The 19,135-nt window shown below is 40.7% G+C and overlaps 1 protein-coding gene across 3 annotated transcripts in view; it reads right to left on the bottom strand.

The window, feature by feature from the left end:
* Positions 1-19,135, bottom strand: part of ME1 (malic enzyme 1) — a 400,997-nt gene that overhangs the window by 120,245 nt on the left and 261,617 nt on the right. For all 3 annotated transcript variants that reach the window (XM_026654431.2, XM_024193234.3, XM_026654437.2), the window contains exon 6: positions 15,287-15,390. In XM_026654431.2, the coding sequence (XP_026510216.1) occupies positions 15,287-15,390 (104 nt within the window). The remainder of the gene's footprint in view (positions 1-15,286; positions 15,391-19,135) is intronic.

The raw sequence follows: 19,135 nt of genomic DNA, 5'->3' as shown, positions 1-19,135 counted from the left end.
GTGTGTGTGTGTGTGTGTGTGTGTGTGTGTGTGTGTGTGTGTGTGTGTGTGTGTAGAAAGAGAGTGCGTGAGCAACAAACCAGGAAAATGATCTTCATAGCAGTATTTTGAATGAATTTGTGAAGGAAGAGAAGGGCGCAATATTGCAAGCACCAAGATTAGAAAAGAGGGGCTTACAGCAGTCAAGGAACAAGATGATCAGGGTTTAGACAGCAGTTTTTCCAGTGTGGGCAGAGATGGGCAGTGTGAGCAGATCTTGGAGATGTTGTGCAGGAAGAAGCAGCACGTTTTAGATACAGTTGGGATTTGTTCATTAAAAGAGAGTACTGAGTTACAGGTGAAGATGAGAGTATGGGTCTGAGTGACAGAGAGAAGAGTGGTGTTGTCCACCAAGATAGGGAAAGGGAGGAGGTGGGGTAGGTTTGTGTAGAAAGATCAAGAGTTCAGTTGGTAACTAGACATCCACAAGGAGACATCAGAAAGACAATCCGAGATTTTGGTTTTGATAGAGGGAAACAGTTTCCAAGTAAAATGTAGACTTGAGAGTGATCCACATAAAGAGTATATTTAAAGATGTGTTTGCAGAAAAGACAATCCAGAGATAGGATGTAGAAGGAGAAGAGGAGGGGACCAAGACAGAATAATACATATATATCACTAGTCAAATTGCTTTATATTAAATTTACTTGAAATAAATTATCTCACCAAGAAGACAACAGCATTTGATTGTATCATCTAACATCAACACACCTGCTATGCACTGTAAAGCACAGTATCAGTTTTGCAGACTGTAAGCCCATTGGGCTTTTTATACTATGAGTTTGTACAGCACCCAGCACAATGGGTCCCTGATTGTGGTGGGTTCTTTGTATATAAATGTTTATTAACATCAACAACAAAGGTCAAAGGCAAATTATAACTGTTTTTCTGTGAATTTACTAAGGCCTTGGCTACACTTGCAAGTTACAGTGCTGTAAAGCCTTCCCCAGCGCTGTAACTCACTTCCCGTCCACACTGGCAGGGCACTTACAGCGCTGTATCTCCCTGGGTACACCGCTGCAGGTACTCCACATCTCCGAGAGGAATAACAGCTGCAGCAGAGTGGCTACGACTCACGGGTGTGAGTGTAAACGCTTGCAGCGCTGTACTAATCACCTTGTCAAGTGGCCAATCCTCTCCATTGTTGTGACCGGCTGCAGGAATGCGGAAGTGCCGGTTTCAAAGCCCGTACCGCAGAGAAAAGCAAACAGATTGCAGCTTGCTTTGAGTGAGTGAATGAATGAGCAGGGGGCCAGGAGTTCGGAACTTGCAAAATAGAGAGCTGACATGCTCCAAAAAGCACTCTTTCTCCCCCCACAGTCCCTGTCACAATCCACCCCACCCCCGTTTTGAAAAGCATGTTGCAGCCACATGAATGCTGAGATAGCTGCCCATAATGCACCGCTCCCAACACAGCTGCAAATGTTACAAGTGTGGCCACACCACTGCGCTGTCAGCTGTCAGTGTGGACAGACTGCAGCGCTTTTCCCTACTCAGCTGCACAAAGACAGGTTTACCTCACAGTGCTGTACAGCTGCAAGTGTAGCCAAGGCCTAAAATAGAAAAGCACAAGGGAGCCTTTTTCTACCCCACCCGCACCTACACCAGGACTACACTTCAAATAGTCTTTTCTGGGAAAGGCAGGGAAGTGTGGGGTCTGATACCAGTGCTAGCTAGAGGAATGTGTGTAGGGGAGGTCATGGCCCCATCCTTTTGCACTGGGGAAATAACTAGTTACAGTTTTCTAAAATGCAGCAAGTCTCACTACTCACCATGCTCAGCACAGCGTTTAGGAAGCAGTATGTCTTATGTGATGCCTCTAAGCATTGCTGCTTCAGCACTTCCCCTCCTCTGCAGCGTGGCTCAGGTGCTTAGGAGTCCCAACCCCATCCATAACAAAGCAAATAGCCTGTGTTAAAGCCCAAACCTAACAATAATACCAATCTCAAAAGGCAGTAACTCCAAGGCAATAATGCAACAAACTGTCCTTGAATCTGACCTCTTCTGTGCTAACTCCTTAGTTCCTTCCCTCTCTGCAAAAGATTCATTCCTACTTTCCTTATATCTCTGGTAGAGTTAACAAACTGCACCCACCACACCCTTTCACTTCAACCCAGGGTGTGCTCACTTTTGTTTTCCTCTGTGCAAACCACTCAGGACCTAAGTCTCAAGTTGCCAGATCTATTCTCCTCACTGACAGGAGACTCAATCTGCTTGCTACCTGTAGCATCCCATGTATTCCGTGTCCTCAGCCAGGCCACATATTTCCCCAGACTAACAATATATTTACAGGGTCAAAATTTCTCCATTTTTTCATAACAAAACACACAATAGGATGTGCTGATGGCTCCCTCTATATTCTGTGAGTTTGCCATGTATGGCCCCCCATTTGGCATTCCCTAACCTCTTAGTTTTTCGCCACAATAGCGTCTCTGTCTTTTAACTTACCCTCCCTCAGATTTAGGATGCATTATAGCCATGGTAATCTTGCCAATGGCTCCACCTCCAGTTTGTCAACTGCAAACTCTCTGCCACAGTTAACAGCTTGTGCAGAAACAATCATGACTGTACCATCTCTATTAACTCTACATAGTGCTCTAAGATTATCAGGTCCATTAGTTTCCCTGTTGTTCACATTTCGGGCTTATGCTGACACAATGCAAATAAGGGCAAATGTACCAAAATACACCAGTATTCACAATTAGTTATTGTGTATATTATCAGAATTACTGAGTGGTCCAACCACTCCTTAATTATGTGCAGCCACAGTCACCTTTTCATTTGATCTGTTGCCAGTACATTTCCTTGCCAAATTCAAGGGTTTTCCCAATTTAATTATGAAATTATTTACAAGTCACACTATATTCTAATCTAATAGCAAATGAAAATATCTCTTTTAAAACTCTATATTTTATTTTTCTGATATATAAACTAGACAGTTGTTCCTACGGTTAGATAACCTAACATCAAAGGGAATTTTTGTGTAATGCACAATGTGAAACCAAACTCAGTTAACATCTGTGAATAATATTGCAAAACAATCAAGCTAATGGGAATTAATCACTAAATTGTGGTTAATCTAATGCAAAACATGTTGTATTACATTTGTTAGCAGCTTGGTTTACAGTTCATAAATGTAAAACCAACACAGTTCATCTTTTTTTAAAGAAATGAAGAACTGGGTTAATCAAACTATGATTACAACAGTAACACAACTAGTGTTGTTTTCAAGGTCTCATAACAATCACTCTATAAAGCTAGACGAATTCAGAATGGAAATAAGGCACAAATTTTTAACAGAGAGTAATGAACCATTGGAACAATTAACCAAGGGTCATGGTAGATTCTCCATCATTGACAATTTTTAAATCAAGACTGGATGTTTTTCTACTCTACAAATTATTTTGGGCAAGTTCTATGGCCTGTGTTGTGAAGGAAGTCAAACTAGATTATCACAATTTCTGGCCTTGGAATCCATAACCAATATCTGCAGCCTTGAAGGAATGAAGTTGAAAGCTATTACTGTCACACACAAGAAGAAAATAATTATTTCTACAATATGTGTTAATTTTGTGCTCCTATTGTTCTAAGGGATAATACATAGGTCTAGATTATAATAGCCATAATTCTCTCGCTGCTAGAGAGGGAAGTAATCTGCTACTAGACCAGTAGTAGATAACTTCCGCCTTTGGGCTGGCTTTCCAGCACATTAATGGGTGGGAGTTGCAGAGCTAAGGCCATTCCCTGCCCATTCCCTACCCAACTGTGTGCAGAAGTTTCTCTCCTCATTGTGCAGTAACTTGCAATGTACGCCCTGCACAAAGGAGTAAGGTAGTGTGCCTACCATGCCACCTCCCTCCCTTACACCAGTAGGGTGTTCCAGCCTGGAGGTGGTAGAGTTACCTCTGCAAGCTTTACAATGGTGGAAATTCCCTATTCATAGGGGGGAATTCTCCAATGCACAGCTCCAGCCATTTTAAATTCACCTTGCATCATATAATCAGAGTTGAGTCCTACTCATTATAAAGAAGAGGCCTTTCTTCTATCCAAATCTTTATCAGTCTCCACCCCTATTCCATTTATATATTAAATCCCTGCATATATATTTGTTTTATGTATTCATATGGCCCGATTACCAGAATATCTGAAAGCCTCATAATCTTCAATGTATTTATCCTCACAAAACCCCTGTGAGGTAGGGAAGTACATTTTACCAATGGGGAACTGATACACAAAGGGATTAAAAGTGACATTCCCCAAGGATTTGCAGGATGTCTCTGGTGGATCAAGAAAATGAAGCCAACCGCCTAACTATCCTTCCTCTTAAAATTTCCTCTATAAACATCACTATTTAAGAGAAACAATTGTCATTGGGGAACATTTTCTTCTTTCTATATAATGTTTTATGATCAATAACCTCTTGAGGCTGAATATGAAAAACAGCTCTGAGTCAGTTTTCCAGTTGAGTCATGTTCTTCAATGGTGAAGATATTTGTCCATTTTTCTCACATTATAAGGCATTCCTTCCATCCAACATATTTTTTCCAAAATGATTCACTTTTACCATATTGGCACCGGAGGAAGAAACAGCTGGTGATGTCCAGGGAAATTATAGCACATGCCCACAGAGAGGGCAGCTGCTAGCAATGAGAAAAAAGACTAAAGCTGTTCACTGCATATGTGCCAACAAAAATCCAGATATATGCTTCTGCCTAAACACATCTGGAAAATATCTACGTTGCATTAGTTTCAGCTCATAAGGATACTGCACTGGATATCCTACCAGAATCTTTTTGTAGGGAGTAGACATGTAAGATTTTAAAAATATGAACTTTTAACTAAATAACATTTATAGAAAACTATAGAATAGGGTTTTGGTTTTTTTTTGGTTTGCAGTATTATACTTTAGGAGACTATATCTTAATCTGACTTGGTTTCCAGAAGGCATTGTCTTTTTGAATACACAGGCAGTGTCATAATTGAATGTGATGCTCTGTCAATCTGTAAAAGAAAGAGACTTGTTTCTCTGAAAAATGTAGCTAAAAAGACCTTTAATTTCCTTCCTTTACAAGTTTTATATTTTTTCTTCTTTTATTTTTAAGTTTAAAAAATACAAACAAAAGAAGGTGGGGGCATGTACAGATATGCCCTTTCAATAGACAGATTTGAAGGAACCTTATTTGACATTACTCTATTGGTTATGTAGTTGTCTGCAATTAGTCTGTAGAACTAGCCACAGTTGTAAAGGAGTCATATAAATACTTATACTCCACATGCATATGCTATGTGTATATATCCAAAGTATACACAGCATAATAATATAAACAGATATGCTGCAACATAAGTACTAGAAAGTGGACTTGGACTCATGCTAAACAGAAACAACTTTGATGGATGATGCACAACAGGCATAGTTGGAAGAGCATGTTCTGTTTCTTTCTCAGCTCTGTTTTACTGACTCATAATTTGCTGCTTTTCCTTTCAGTAGACATGCCAACATTTCCAGCACACTTTTCATGCAAGAAAGGAACAAAGCCTTCATTTATTTCTGAAAAAGCAGCATACCCTATAACATAATTAAGTATGCTAAAGGAATATTTCAAATATACCACTTTTCATATGTACAAGTAGTAAATGATAAACTGCCTGGTGCTAAATAGAGTTCGCTGGTACCAATAGGAACTTCAGTAGTTTCAGTCAAACAAATAAATATAATGGCCTGCCAATTCTCATACTTTTATCGGGTCATGTGATTTTCATGACATATTGTTACCATCAAAGCCCTGGGAAAAGCCTTTAATTTATGGCACTTCCCTACTTTTCTACGCTCCAATAGTTCTGTTTTTTTCATATTTGCCATTAGATCCAGAAGCAGATCAGTCTTTCAGCTGTCAATGTGAGAGAAAAGAAAAGCAGAATTGGATAACTGAAAAAGCAGATAGCCATGATTTGTCAATGATCAAACATTTTGTATAAATTCCCTTTGATAACCAAAGATTTCTCAAATGCAAAAATAATAAAGCGTTTAGGTCCTTAAAATTCAGGGGGTGTGGAGTAGTGGGGGAAGGGGTGGAGTGGGGGCTGGGCCTGAGGCTGAGCGGGGAGGGCTTGGGGTCCACAAAAAATTTTAAACCAAAATGGGGGTCTTCATGTTGCTAAAGTTTGAGAACCGCTGACATACAATACAAAATGGTGCCATAACCAAGCAATAAACATAAAAGGCACTAGATTAAAAGGGTCTGAATAATTCCCATTGGGAGTTCTCATCACATTTCTGGACCAGGTCCACTCTGTACAAATTTTAGTTAAGTAGTCAAATGACTAAAGAAGTCCCCATATTTAGAATATTATATTACCCCCATTGTATCTGTTGGTTATCAGTGCAATGAAATCAAGATGATGTCTAGGCATCCAAATTTCTTTTCTCCCCTGGCCCCAATTACCCTGCCAATCATTACCTAATATATGTGTTAAATGAAAGAATAACCTTTAAATCAATACAAATAAGTCCAGAAGAACAGTACTTCCCAAAGAAAAATAAATTATTTGATTTGCCTTAACCATTCCCCTCTTCTATGGCATAACTTATTAACAGTAGCAATGTGAGAAACAGAAAATAGCATTTCCTCTTACACTTACCGAAACCAACAGACTGTCTTTATTTATTCTCATATTAACACTTAATTTTTAAACTTAGACAGGATAACCCAGAAAGAAAACAGGAATTACATAGACCAGTTACATTATAATAAACTGTAATCGGATTTCTTGAACATTCCACTCCATTGTTATTTTACCTCACCCATACTGCACAACTGTTTTGGGGTGTTGCTGTACATTGTTCAACTGCTCTTCTGTTCAAGCTGCTCTTCTGTCATGGAAGTGGCTGCATTTCAGTGAAGGCTGAAGCAATTGCTAGTTAGAGGTAGGTAGGTGTGTGTGTGCGCGTGTACTTATGCATGCACATATTTACCAAGACTGTAAATCATTTGGATTTTTCTGGACAAATGTTGTTATGTATACATGAATAATGTTAATTGTCAAGAAACGTGGTTGTCAGAAGAAACATGTGACATTGTTATTAAACATGACAGAGCTAGCTTCAAGTCCCAAGATGGCACTTAGTCAGATACTGGATGGTAGACATTAATTAGGCCTTTCAGAAATCTGGATACCACAAGGTGAGAGAAAACAAAAAATCCCTCTGTTGGTGGATGAACTGCAGGTATGGAAGCCAGGTGAACTCTCACAGAGCTAACTGAAAGGCCAGATGAATTAAAATTCAGTAAGTAATCCAGTATATAGTTAATGTCTGATCTATAGGTTGATAAATACCAAGATCATGCCCAGATGGAAAAATCTCTCCCACTTAGCTGCATATGTGGCTCTAGTGGAATCCTTCCTGATGTTCAGAACAATTTTTCGCAAGCATTTAACCAGAATTCATCCACACTGTGAGGTAAGCAGCAACAGAGGGTCCTGTGGCACCTTTGAGACTAACAGAAGTATAGGGAGCATAAGCTTTCGTGGGTAAGAACCTCACTTCTTCAGATGCAAGATACTGTGAGGTAGTGAGATTAGGATGCAGACGCCTGTCCTGATTCTGAGACAGGAGATCCCCAACTAGGGGTAAAGTTAAAGGTGGTCTGATTGAAAGCTGGTGTAGATCCGTGAACTAGTACTGCATTAGCAAGGCTGGTTCCACTAAGATTAAATTGGTTTTGTCTGTTTTCATCTTCCTAGGTACCCTTGGGATGAGAGGAACTAGAGGAAACTCATATAGCAGAGGATTGGTCCACGGGAGGAGAAATGCATCTCTTAAGGAACCAGGACTGCAGCCCACCATGGAGCTAAACCTCTTGCATTTGTTGTTCAGGTTGGTAGTGAAGAGAAAGTTACTCACCCTGTGCAGTAGCTGAGGTTCTTTGAGATGTGTCGCCTTACTGGTGCTCCATATTACAAGTGCTTGTGTCCCTACACCCAGGATTGGAGATTTTCAGTAGCAGTGGCTGGTTGGGCCATATTTATGCCTCCCCCAGTCACACACTGTGCATAGTGGCTATATAGTGCTGTACTGTCCAACCGCCCTCAGTTTCTTCTCTATCGCAGAATCTATGTCTGAACTGCAAAGCAGAGGGGAGGTGGGCAGGTAGCGAAGCACCCGTAGGGACATTCATCTCAACTATTTCACAGGATGAGTAACCTTCACTTCTTCTTTGAATACTATCCCTATGGGTGCGCCACATTAGGTGACTGGGTGCACCTCTGGGAGAGAGAGCTGTGAGCTCGGTACGCAGCAGTGGTGACTCCGGGGTCTCAGAGACGAGCAGGTCTTTTGGGAATCTGTGGTACTGGCACCAGCATCATTGGTACTGTTGGAAGCATTTGGTTGGTACCCTGGGAGGCATGTGCATCGCTGCTGATGTTATCAGTGCTGATGGTGCTGGAATTACCCTGAGTTCTCCAGATTGTCTGTTAGGTGGTCTCATCGGTGCCAAGATGCTCAGTACCGTGTGTTTAATTGGTGCGATTGGTACCGCCTTTGGGGTTCTGGGCTTCTGGGCTTCTCTTTGCCACTATTGCTTGATGGTGCCATCTCATCCAATCCACTCCTCTTGGGGTCCTTGGACTTACTATTAGTGCAGGTCCCAGAGGAGTCATAAGTACTGAATCTTGTACCAGTCAGTGCAGAGGTTACTAACCTCGTTACAGACCTCTTTCTCTTAGATGGTTCCTTGGTGGGTGAACTTGGGGCCTGTTTCTTGGTGTCTTTGCATGAGGAGTCTGCTCACTTTCTCTTCATAGGCAGTGGAGAGTGCAGGGTGGCAGATGTCAGTGCCAACAGTGACCGCTGTCCAGGAGGAATGCCAGGACCAGAGTCTCAGGCTGTCCGCAGTGAGCTTTTCATCATTAGTAGTTTAGCTTCAGTTCATGGGCTTTTCGGGTCCTTGCCTTCAGTTTGAGGTGCACTTCTGTGGTATGTGCACCTCTCTCAATCAAAGAATGCATCGGGATACCTGTTGCTCAAGGGGATGGCCTCCCAGCAGGAGAAACACCATTTGAACCTGGGGGATTTGAGCATAACCCCATGCAGGGATAAGTTCCCTGAAGGGAAGAAGGTAGGGAATCACTACTCTAACCTAAGGGGTAACAAGGAAGAATGAAGGAATTTTTTTTTAAATAAAGAGAAAAAAAGGGGGGGGGGAAGAGAAGGAGAACGGAAGCAATGACTAGCTAGCTAATTTTAATGGAAACACTATCACCATGAAAGGCACTAACGGAACTTCTCTAGGAAGAGTTCTGCTAGGGACTCTGTCTCAGGCCAAGGGAGGTTGAGAAGGAACTGAGGGCAGTTGGACCACACAGCGTTATTTAGCTGCCACACACGCGTGAGACTGGGGGAGAGGGGAGCGGGAGGGTGTATGTGTGGTGCAATGCTACCGAAAATCTCCAATTCTAGGCACAGGGACGCAAGCATACCTAATGTGGATCACCCATAGAGACATTACTCAAAGAAGAACAAGTTTATTTCTGGGTATCCCTACTGATGGAAGATCTGGAGGAGAATATTCTTTCTGATTGACCACTCTGACTACAAAATTCCTGCTGAGGAAATCTACTGTGGTGTTCCTCACTCCTGGAAGATGGAATGCTTTCAGGGAAACTTTGTTTCTGATGCAGATTTCACAGGTTGGCAGTCTCCTGACATAGCAGAGCTGGTCTTGCACCCCCCTGTCTATTGAAATAAAACATGGCAATGATGTTATCTATAAGGACTTTGCACCACCTCGTGCTTGATGTTAGACATAAATGTCTCACAGGCCCAATGAATTGCACAAATCTCCAGCACATTTTAATACACAGAGATCTCCTAGGTTGACCACAGAGCTTGTGCTCAAAGTTGCCCGAAGCCGGCCCCCTGGCCTTTGGTAGACGCATCGGTAACCAGAGTCACAGTTAGCTCTGAAGACAGAAAAGGGACCCTCTTCTACATGTTGTGGGAGTCCAACCACCAGTTCAGGGACTGAAGCACTTGTTCAGGTACACAAACCAGCATGTTCAGAGGATGCCTGGTCAGACGACAGACTGAATGGAGCCAGGCGTGCAGACAGCCAAGGTGAAGTCTGGAGTTACCTACATGCAAGAAGCCATGTGGCCCAGTAGTTGTAGACAGGAATGCACTGCTGTTATTGTGTTAGACTTTAGTCCTTCAGAGAGAGCAACTATGTTCTGAAACCCATTGACTGGAGATAGGCCATTGTAATTATGGCATCAAGATCTGCTCCTATGAACATTATATGCTGTGTCAGCTGTAACTGATTTGTCTAAATTCAGTTTTGGGCCCAGATGAGAGACTAGCGGTCTGATAATGAGGATGCTGCTGTGGATTTGGACATTTGAGGCTCTGTGGATGAGTCAGTTGCCCAGGTAAGGGAACATTTGGACACCTCAGAGGCACGGGTGTGCCACTACCACCACCATGCATTTTGTAAAGATCCTTGGGGCTGACAACAGACCAAACGGGAGCACTGCGTACAGGTAGTGGATGTCTCCTGCTGTAAAGCAAAGGTACTTCCTCTGGCCAGGTATATTGCCACGTGGAAGTATGCATCCTGCAAATCAGGGACGGCATACGAATCTCCACTTTCCAGGAAAATGATAGTGTAAGTGAAGGTAACCATCATGAACTTGATTTTCTTGATAAAGCAGTTCATCTTCCTGAGGCCTAAATGAACGTAAACCCCCAGACCTTTGAGGAATTAGGAAGTAACAGGAATAGACTCCTTTCCCTCTGTGATGACAAGGAACATCTGTCACTTCCAATTCCAGAAGAGACCATACTTCTTGAAGCAACATGATCTTGTGAGATGGGTCCCTGAAAAGGGAAGAGAGATGAACTGGATAATATCTCTCTCTTTCGTAGTTCTGAGTAATCATGTGTTCAATGTTGTTTCATTCCAAACACTGGAAAGAGTGACAGTTGTTGTCCAAAGGGTGGGAGGTGTTGAGATTGGTATGCTGCCCTTGAGGAGGCAGTGATGATGACTGCCCAGGAGGCTGTCAATGTCTGGTGAGAAGGGCCTGATTGAGACAAAGCCATTTGGCGACATCAAGAAGGCCGACATCGCCCTTTAGCAGAGCCCTGAAATCTCTGCTGGAAATGTAATTTGTAGAAGATTCGTCAAGATCTCAGAGTTGCTTGGGAGACTTTCAGGGTATGAATGGTGGCATCAGTCTTTTCAGAGAACAGCTTAAATCCCTCAAAAGGCAAGTTCTTGATTCTATTTTGCAGCTCCTTTGGAATTCCAGATGCCTGCAGCCAAAAGAACATGTCACACCAATGGCAGTGGCCATCAATTGTGAAGCCATATCAACTGCATCAATAGCTGCCTGGAGGGATGTTTTTGCTGTGAGACAAGAGCCATAGACTATTCCCTATACTCCTCTAGTAGTTTGTCTAAAAATTTTACAGCATTATCTAAGTTAATAAAATTATATTTGGACAGGAAATCTGGATAGTTAGCCATCTTCATTTGCAGAGTAGCTGTACTGTGGATTAAGCTTTTCTGTCATACATATCCAGTCTCTTGAGCTCCTTTTCTTTAGGAGTGGCTTTGGGATGAAACTGGAGGACCACCAGGACCATCAGGAGTCAGGGAGTGGATGTATTAAAAAATAATCAAAGTCCTTTGGATTAAATTGGTAGCATCTGTTCAATCTCTTGCTGCAGGTGGTATAGAGGTTGGAGTCTGCCAAACCGTTTTCAATAGCTCCAGCAAGGATTCGTTAATGGGAAAGGCAACCCTTCCTGGAGCAGGGATTTGTAAAATATTGAGGATACTGTGCAGATTTTCTTGAACAAGCTCCAACTATTCTCCTAAAGAAGTGGCCATGTTTCTCATTAGGTCCAGGAAGACCCTAAAGTCCTCTGGAGATTGAGGACTCAGTTTCATCTGGAGATGAGGAAGAAATGTGTGGATGGACATCCAGGGGTGCTCAATATGGTTCAAACCCATGAGAGAAGAAACTGTCATGGTTGCCTGGTGAGAGGTTTCTTGGACTGGAAAAGGGGATCTCCTTCTGGTATTAGATTCTGATGGAAGTTTCAAATCCCTTGGTATGGGCAACCACCAGTATGGCCATGCCGAGTACTGCACAATTTGAGTGCCCATGTGGAGGGCACCATTTTGGGGCTTCCTTGTAGGAAAACCATCCACAGTCCTTAAAACCTGCATCTCTGTTATGACGTGTACAAGGTGATCTGAAAGACTGGGGTGGTGACGTGCTTCTCAGATTCAGTTTGAAGAGGAAATGTATTATTTCTCAGGAAGTGGAGGGGTCATTCCTGTTGGGTTCATGGAGCTCTTGATGTGGGAGACACTCTGGGGTCTGTATACAGCAGTATGGGATGAAGAGGTCTAAATGCTGATGCAGTGCCAACAGCATCAATGACATTGAAGACTCCAGTGGTGCTATCATGCTGGCAAAGCTGACCTCAGCAGAGTTGCTTGTGGTGCTAGCTGCATCAGGTATGTTGAAAACACTGTTGGTGCCAACCATGCCAGAAGTGTCTGCATTGACAGTGCCAGGTTCATTGACTGTACTAACAGGACCAACAGTGCCAAAGACCCATAGTGGTAAATACTACACCATTAGTAGTAGTGGAGAGTCTGGTAAAGGGAGACATATAAGAGCCCTTGCAGCCACGAAGGTTTGATGAGTCAAGGCACTGAGACAGGTAAGTCCTCTATTAGGCTTGAAAGGATAAGATCTTTATTTATAAATGTTGATAAACAACTGTAGATACACAAACCAATGAGAAAATATTTCCACCAATACAAAGTAATAAAAATGCTGCTTGGGAACTTATTAGAGGCTCACCTTAACATTTATAAAACATGTTGTGATCCCAGCGTTAGTGGAGCTGGAGTAGGGGTAGCATTTTGATAGCTTTAACTTTTTTAATTTCAGTGCCTACTGTCTTTCAATAATTAATGTCTGACCTTCCCCCACCCCATAATTGCTTGCAACTGAAAATTTAAATAGATAAAAATAAAAAATGCTTAACAATAAACATCTATATTATCTGTCAAAATTATATAAAAAAATTCAGATTCTGCCAAGCCACCTATTCTCAGTGCTTGCACTGCTGCTGGAGCCGACGGTACTGAGATGGTCGGGATCATCTGTACATCCAGGGTCCAGTAAAGACAAAGGCACTGGACTTGATGGCTCCAGAGGAGCTGGAGTCAATGGTACTGCCTCTGACAGAGCCAGTGAGTGCTTGTATTTACAACACCTTGAACTAGTACCGGAGGACTTACAGGAAGACTCACTCAGTGAAGACCGAGATTTTGAGCATTAACAGTACTTTTAACAAGTTTTAGGTACATAAACCCAAAGGAACACTAGACCACCAAATGTTTAATGACCAGAAATTATTCTGGGTAAATTTCAGAAATCATTATTTGATAATTGAAAATTACAAAATTATATTCCAAATCTTAGTTATAAAAATCAATGACTTTCTGTAGGAAAAAAGAAAAAGAAGAGCTAAGTTAGGATAGGCCTGTATGCAGTGACTGATTAAGACAGGATCCTTGGAAGTTCATCCTGCTTTGAAGGGCCTCAAATAAAGCATTGAGTCAGTCCATAACAGATGGTAGGTAATGTTTTCACCCCTCAGCTCACAAAGAGCCGTAGGAAGAAGATGCACCATAGGCCCAAGATACCTCTTTTGAAGCCGTTAGGTCACAATTACAGGACCAAAGGGAAAGGAAGAAAGGCAAGAGCTGCACAAACCCCAAGCTGGTATACACTGCTCATTTAGCTAGCTTTCTGGTTAGTTAAAGGGAAGTGGGGGCAACATTTTGGTGGATCTGGATCCATTATAGACTTACATCCATTGCTGCCCATATATAGTACTTCAAGGTCAAAATTTATATTTTTTAAAACATTCCTGTGAAAATGGTATAGAGTAAGGGAAGTTTTACCACGTCATTTACTATTTACATTATATAACAGTCAAAAACACCTACACTTGCTTGATAGGCTCCACCATGCTTACATTACTAAACGTAATATATGAGGATTTACTTGATAATAGTAATCAGTTTGACATAATATTTCACATGCTAATGGTAAACTACAAAAACTTTATGCACTGCAATTCAGCAAAATGTGCAGAATGACTCCACTAACCAACCAAGGGGCATTTAGCACAAACATAACTAAAAACTTACCTTTTTTTTTTTTTCTTTGTAGGGCCCCTGAAGACACACAAGCCAACACCTGCTGTGGTGCAATGCCCCTGTTTGTACCATGCAGTGAAATCACAGCTAACACATTACCTTGTTGGAGCCTACAAAAAGTCTATAGGCGATTAGCTAAAGTTCCATTTTTTTTGCTATATTGTCTGATCTCTGGTGGCTTTGTTTGTTTGAATTAATTTAGTACACTTTTTGAGTATCAATTGCAGGTACTGTTCAACAACAGAAATGAATATATCCTCTCTCTCCTGGATGGAGAGAGAAACTAATGTAAGGAAACCTCAAAACATGTCTCCTGGGTTCAAGCTGAACAAGTTTGGGACAAATAATCATTTCCCAAGACTGGACTGAATCAGTAAATTTGTACCCCGGTATTTCTCACACCTTAATTTATCTCTTTGAAACTATGACATCACATGCCAGTGGGTCTGACAATCTTTCTGCTGGGCCTCACTGCAGAAGCTCCTGGAGACACCCCTTTCTTTGCACTTGAGTACTCGACAGATTCTTCTACACCTGCAAAATCTGAATAGTTCTGAGATTTCAAATACACATGGTGCACTCTAGGCAGAAGAAATAGACAAGCCTCAGAGTACAGCAGATGGGTTCAGATCTCATTATAGTTTCAAAGATTGAGGTGGGGGAATTGTTAGGCTGCAATCTAATGCCTCAATCAAAACCTTGAAAGACCAGAACTGGTTAGCACACCTCTAAAGCTTACTTGAAATAAGGTTAGTAATTTTACTACAAAAATTTAATGAATTCACAATAACTCAGTATTTAAGACAAAGTTGACATAATGGATCAAATCTTAAAAATAATATACATAGGAAGTGAAAAACAAACTCCAACAATTTCCCCATTTCCTTCCCAACCCACTTAAAAAAAAAAAAAAAAAAAAAGACTGGGATACTTTCTCCCCTAGACTGAAGTTCAGTGGAATTCAGATGTGTGAATAAAACAGATATACTGCCTACCTGAAAGTCACAGCTTGCATGAATTCATCAAGAAGGTCATTATAAGCTTGACCCCTGACTCTTTTGTGCCTCAGTCCAATATATAAGGGATCTTTTAGCAACTCCTGTTAAAGAAAGTATGAACTGTTAATAAAACAAGTTACAGTTGTTTATAGTCTGATAAAAACAAGGAGAGAGAGAGAATGAACACAATACAGTGTTTGAGTATTAATGGAATAAATGGGGTATATATCCATTTATCCATCAGCATATAAAGACTGAGGGACTGCAACAAAGAGATTAAAGAAATACTCAGTTGTATCATGTGGGCAATGGAATGAATCTGTGTCATTCCCAAGTGAAGAAGTAAAGGTTTAAGTTAGGTTTCACAACTTCTAGTACTGATGGAAATAAGTCAGGACCCTATTATAAACTACATTCTTTTTTTTAATACTTCTCTTAGTTTAAAGAATAGCAAGGAGGTACATAAAAAGGCAAATATTGGTTTTCCTCATAACATTTGCTTTTCATATGTCAAGGTTTCATACAGTGTTTTAGATTATAATGTAGGCGTACCAGCATGCACGGTATCCATTCCACAGCGAGTAACCAAGTGCAGCCTTGCCCACTACTAAACTAAGCTAAAACTGTGGTTTTGGATTATTCTTGTTCAATGAACAGTGTATTTCAGAGGTAGCATATCACATTTTATGTTCTGGTAGCTATGTTGTCATTAAAAAAAAGACCAAACTACCAGTAATACAGACTTATATTTCCGTATTATTACAGATCTGTCACAGACTCTTGGCTCTTTAGTTCTTTAAGAGGTATGATTTGTCTTGCTATGGCACCAGTCCATATAAACATGGTTTCAAGATGCTCAGTCCCGTCATTTGGATTCCTGGTATAAACTGAGTTCAAACTGTTAGCCAGTCTGTGGCTGTGCCATCTGCCAGTAATTGCTTCTTTTTGATGCTTCTTCTGCTTTGGTTTTTAGATGAGCTAACACTAACTTTTTATGTTCACAAGTTCACTGCTCAGGAATTCTTATTTTAGGCAAAAAGTAGCAAAATGTCATGGTCAAAACTTTCTAGAAAGAAAAAACATGAGTCCTTATTCAGCTTTATAAAAAGAACTATGTTAAATCATTTCTCTTGCTATATGAAAAACAGCTTTAATATGCAAGAGAAATATTCAGTTACAAGAAGCATTTATTTCTTTAATAAACTTGGTTATAGGAAATGTACATACTTTTTAGATGTGAATCAAGATTTGGGTTTGGATAAATTATTCAGCCAATTTTTGACCAAAATTAATACATTGTGCTGCAGCAAAATATTTTGTCATATCTATTCACGGCTAACTAATGAGGATGAGATGTTTGAGGAACACAGTACCTGCAACATAGCTAACTTGGCAAATTCTTTTCCTCTTTTTCTCATGTCAGTTTCATCTCAGACACTTGCACCCTACCCTGGTGTATCTGACTCCCTTTCTCATTCCCCTATCTCACTATCACGCTATGGACTCAACCATGGCTTTGCAACGAGCTTAACGCAAGGGACAGAGTGTTTTTGCACTGCGCCTGAAGCAGTCTGGAAGAGTGTCTTCCTATCAGTCCCTCTGCTGCTCCCAGGAGGGGAAAACTGTGCCAGGCCTATAGCCAGCACAGCGCTAGTTCCCTGGCATGTAAATGCAGCTACACTGACATGCGGTAGGTGGCGAAGCTTTGGTTCCACCCATTCTCAACCCTCCAATTAACCTGCATGATAGGGGGGTCATGGTGGCTCTCCAGATTGTGTTTCCTCTCCCAGGTTAATAGCCGTGTGCCTCCTTACAGCCCTGCACCACCACGTCTGCCAGGCCACAGCGTGGCCCTATATAGTTAGTCAGCATGTATAGTTTATCCCCTTTCAAATTTCAGTAACTCATATGCTTCATCCTCCCCCACCACCAGCATGCATTATGATTGGCAATGTTTAAGATATCTACTGAAGGAAAATATTTTTTTCCAAAAGCAGTTGTTTGTTCTATCCAGAGCTCTGCAAAAAAGTTTATTTTTTCATGTCTCTAATTTTTAAATTGTCAAACCAAGTTAAATGAAGTGTTTCAAAATATTTCATAGCCAGATTGAGACAATTTGCCAGGTTTTCAGATTGAAGCCAACTTTTGCTGAACTATAAATCCATGAAAATCAAGATATACAGCATAAATGCTGACAAATCCTTAATTGTGTAGTTAAGCTTTAGTGCAGCCTTCAGACACTGTTTTCGAGTTCCCTTTGCTCCCTCACCACCACTATATCTGGTACACTTGCTGGTATCCACAGACCAATAACTAATATAAGGGAATCAACAAATAGTGTCAGCCTAATCATGCTTGTATGATCACAACACACGCACACCTTTGCAGAATGTTAATGAGGCACCCTTAAAAATGTAATTAACTTTATGTCCACAGGGCTCTTTAGGGTTTTCAGTTTGGGTAGAGTCTTATAAGCACAGGCAGTTAATTCAGCAATACATCTTGGTTGAAAGCCTGTACAACTTTTCTGAGAGCTTGAAATTCTTTTACAGCTCAGTGCATACTTCTTCACAAAAGTGTTACAGTTCAGCAAGGAACAACCAAAAAGTTCCTTTAAAGTCCTATTTGGAGTAATGTATGGTGAAACACAGATAGGAGAGAAAATAATTAAGCATTCAACAACTGAAAAGAACAGTGGTCATTTCTAAGCCGTGAATGGCAAACTATTGTGCAACTTCTCTTTTTCAAAAAGGCACTGAAGAATAAATAAGCTGCTTAAGCACATTATCCTGTTATTCAGGTCACAACAGTGCAAACTAGATCAGAGGGGTTTTTTTAAACTGTTCACACATTTTGAGAAATTAACATATTTACCACTGACTATTTCATGGCTTTCAAAGCCGATTACTGAAAAGAAAATTCTACAATCAAATATGTCAAGCCATGATTACTGGATCCTTTTCCTCAAGTGAACAAAAGAAACTTGAACAACAAACTTCTTGTAGAATTTAAACCTTTTTAATGTTCTTCTGGAGATTTAATCTCCTTCAAACTATAACTCACCTTTCTCTGGTTAACAGATTTATTGTGTATGTTAAATAATATTTAATGAAAACTTGAACATGTCTATTTTACACACTAGTGCTTTAATAAAAAAACTACACAGAAGATATAAAACACATTCATACTTAGAAATGCAGCAAGTTCAAACTTTATCCTTGTAAACGTTTTCCCCCAAAAGGGCTTAATTGAGATTCTTTCACTTGAAAGATCACATAGATCTACTTAGAATTAGCTGTGTAAAACAACAAAGAGTTCTTTGAAGCACCACCTGAACATATTAAAACTGTAATGATCACTGAGGTTGTTAAAAAAAAAGGCAACTCATTTATATTACTTTTACACACAGAGCTAAGAGATCAGCAAGTCATCAAGGTTCAAGAAAGGCCTGAGCTGTACACCTGGCTCCAATTTAGATTCAGGAGCCAAGCCAATGACACAGTAGATTACACAATTGGTGTATTTCATCATCAGGGAATGAACATGCTGAAATACCATCTCTATCTATGAACAATATATGAATTCTGGTGGATTTTATTAAATTGCTGTGTCATTGAATGCCTCAGTGTATGTGTAATCCACCATTTCTGTGCCATGTATCTCCCAGACCAGGAACAATAGATGGTTGTTAAATCTTGATGGTCATCCATTCAAATGGGAGCATCTTAGGACAATAGGCTGGCTGAAGTTAGGAGAACCAGTTTTCTCCAGCTTTTGCGCAAAGGACTGGGGTTTGAAGGAGTAGAATTTTTCCAAAAGCAACAAAGAGATCAGATGTTAGCACTG

The sequence above is a fragment of the Terrapene carolina genome, unplaced genomic scaffold, assembly GCF_002925995.2.
Source record: "Terrapene carolina triunguis isolate 2854851 unplaced genomic scaffold, T_m_triunguis-2.0 Scaffold42, whole genome shotgun sequence".
NCBI classification, from domain to species: Eukaryota; Metazoa; Chordata; order Testudines; family Emydidae; genus Terrapene; species Terrapene triunguis.
Note: the sequence above shows the minus strand (reverse complement) of the source record. Positions and strands in the feature narration are given on the sequence as shown.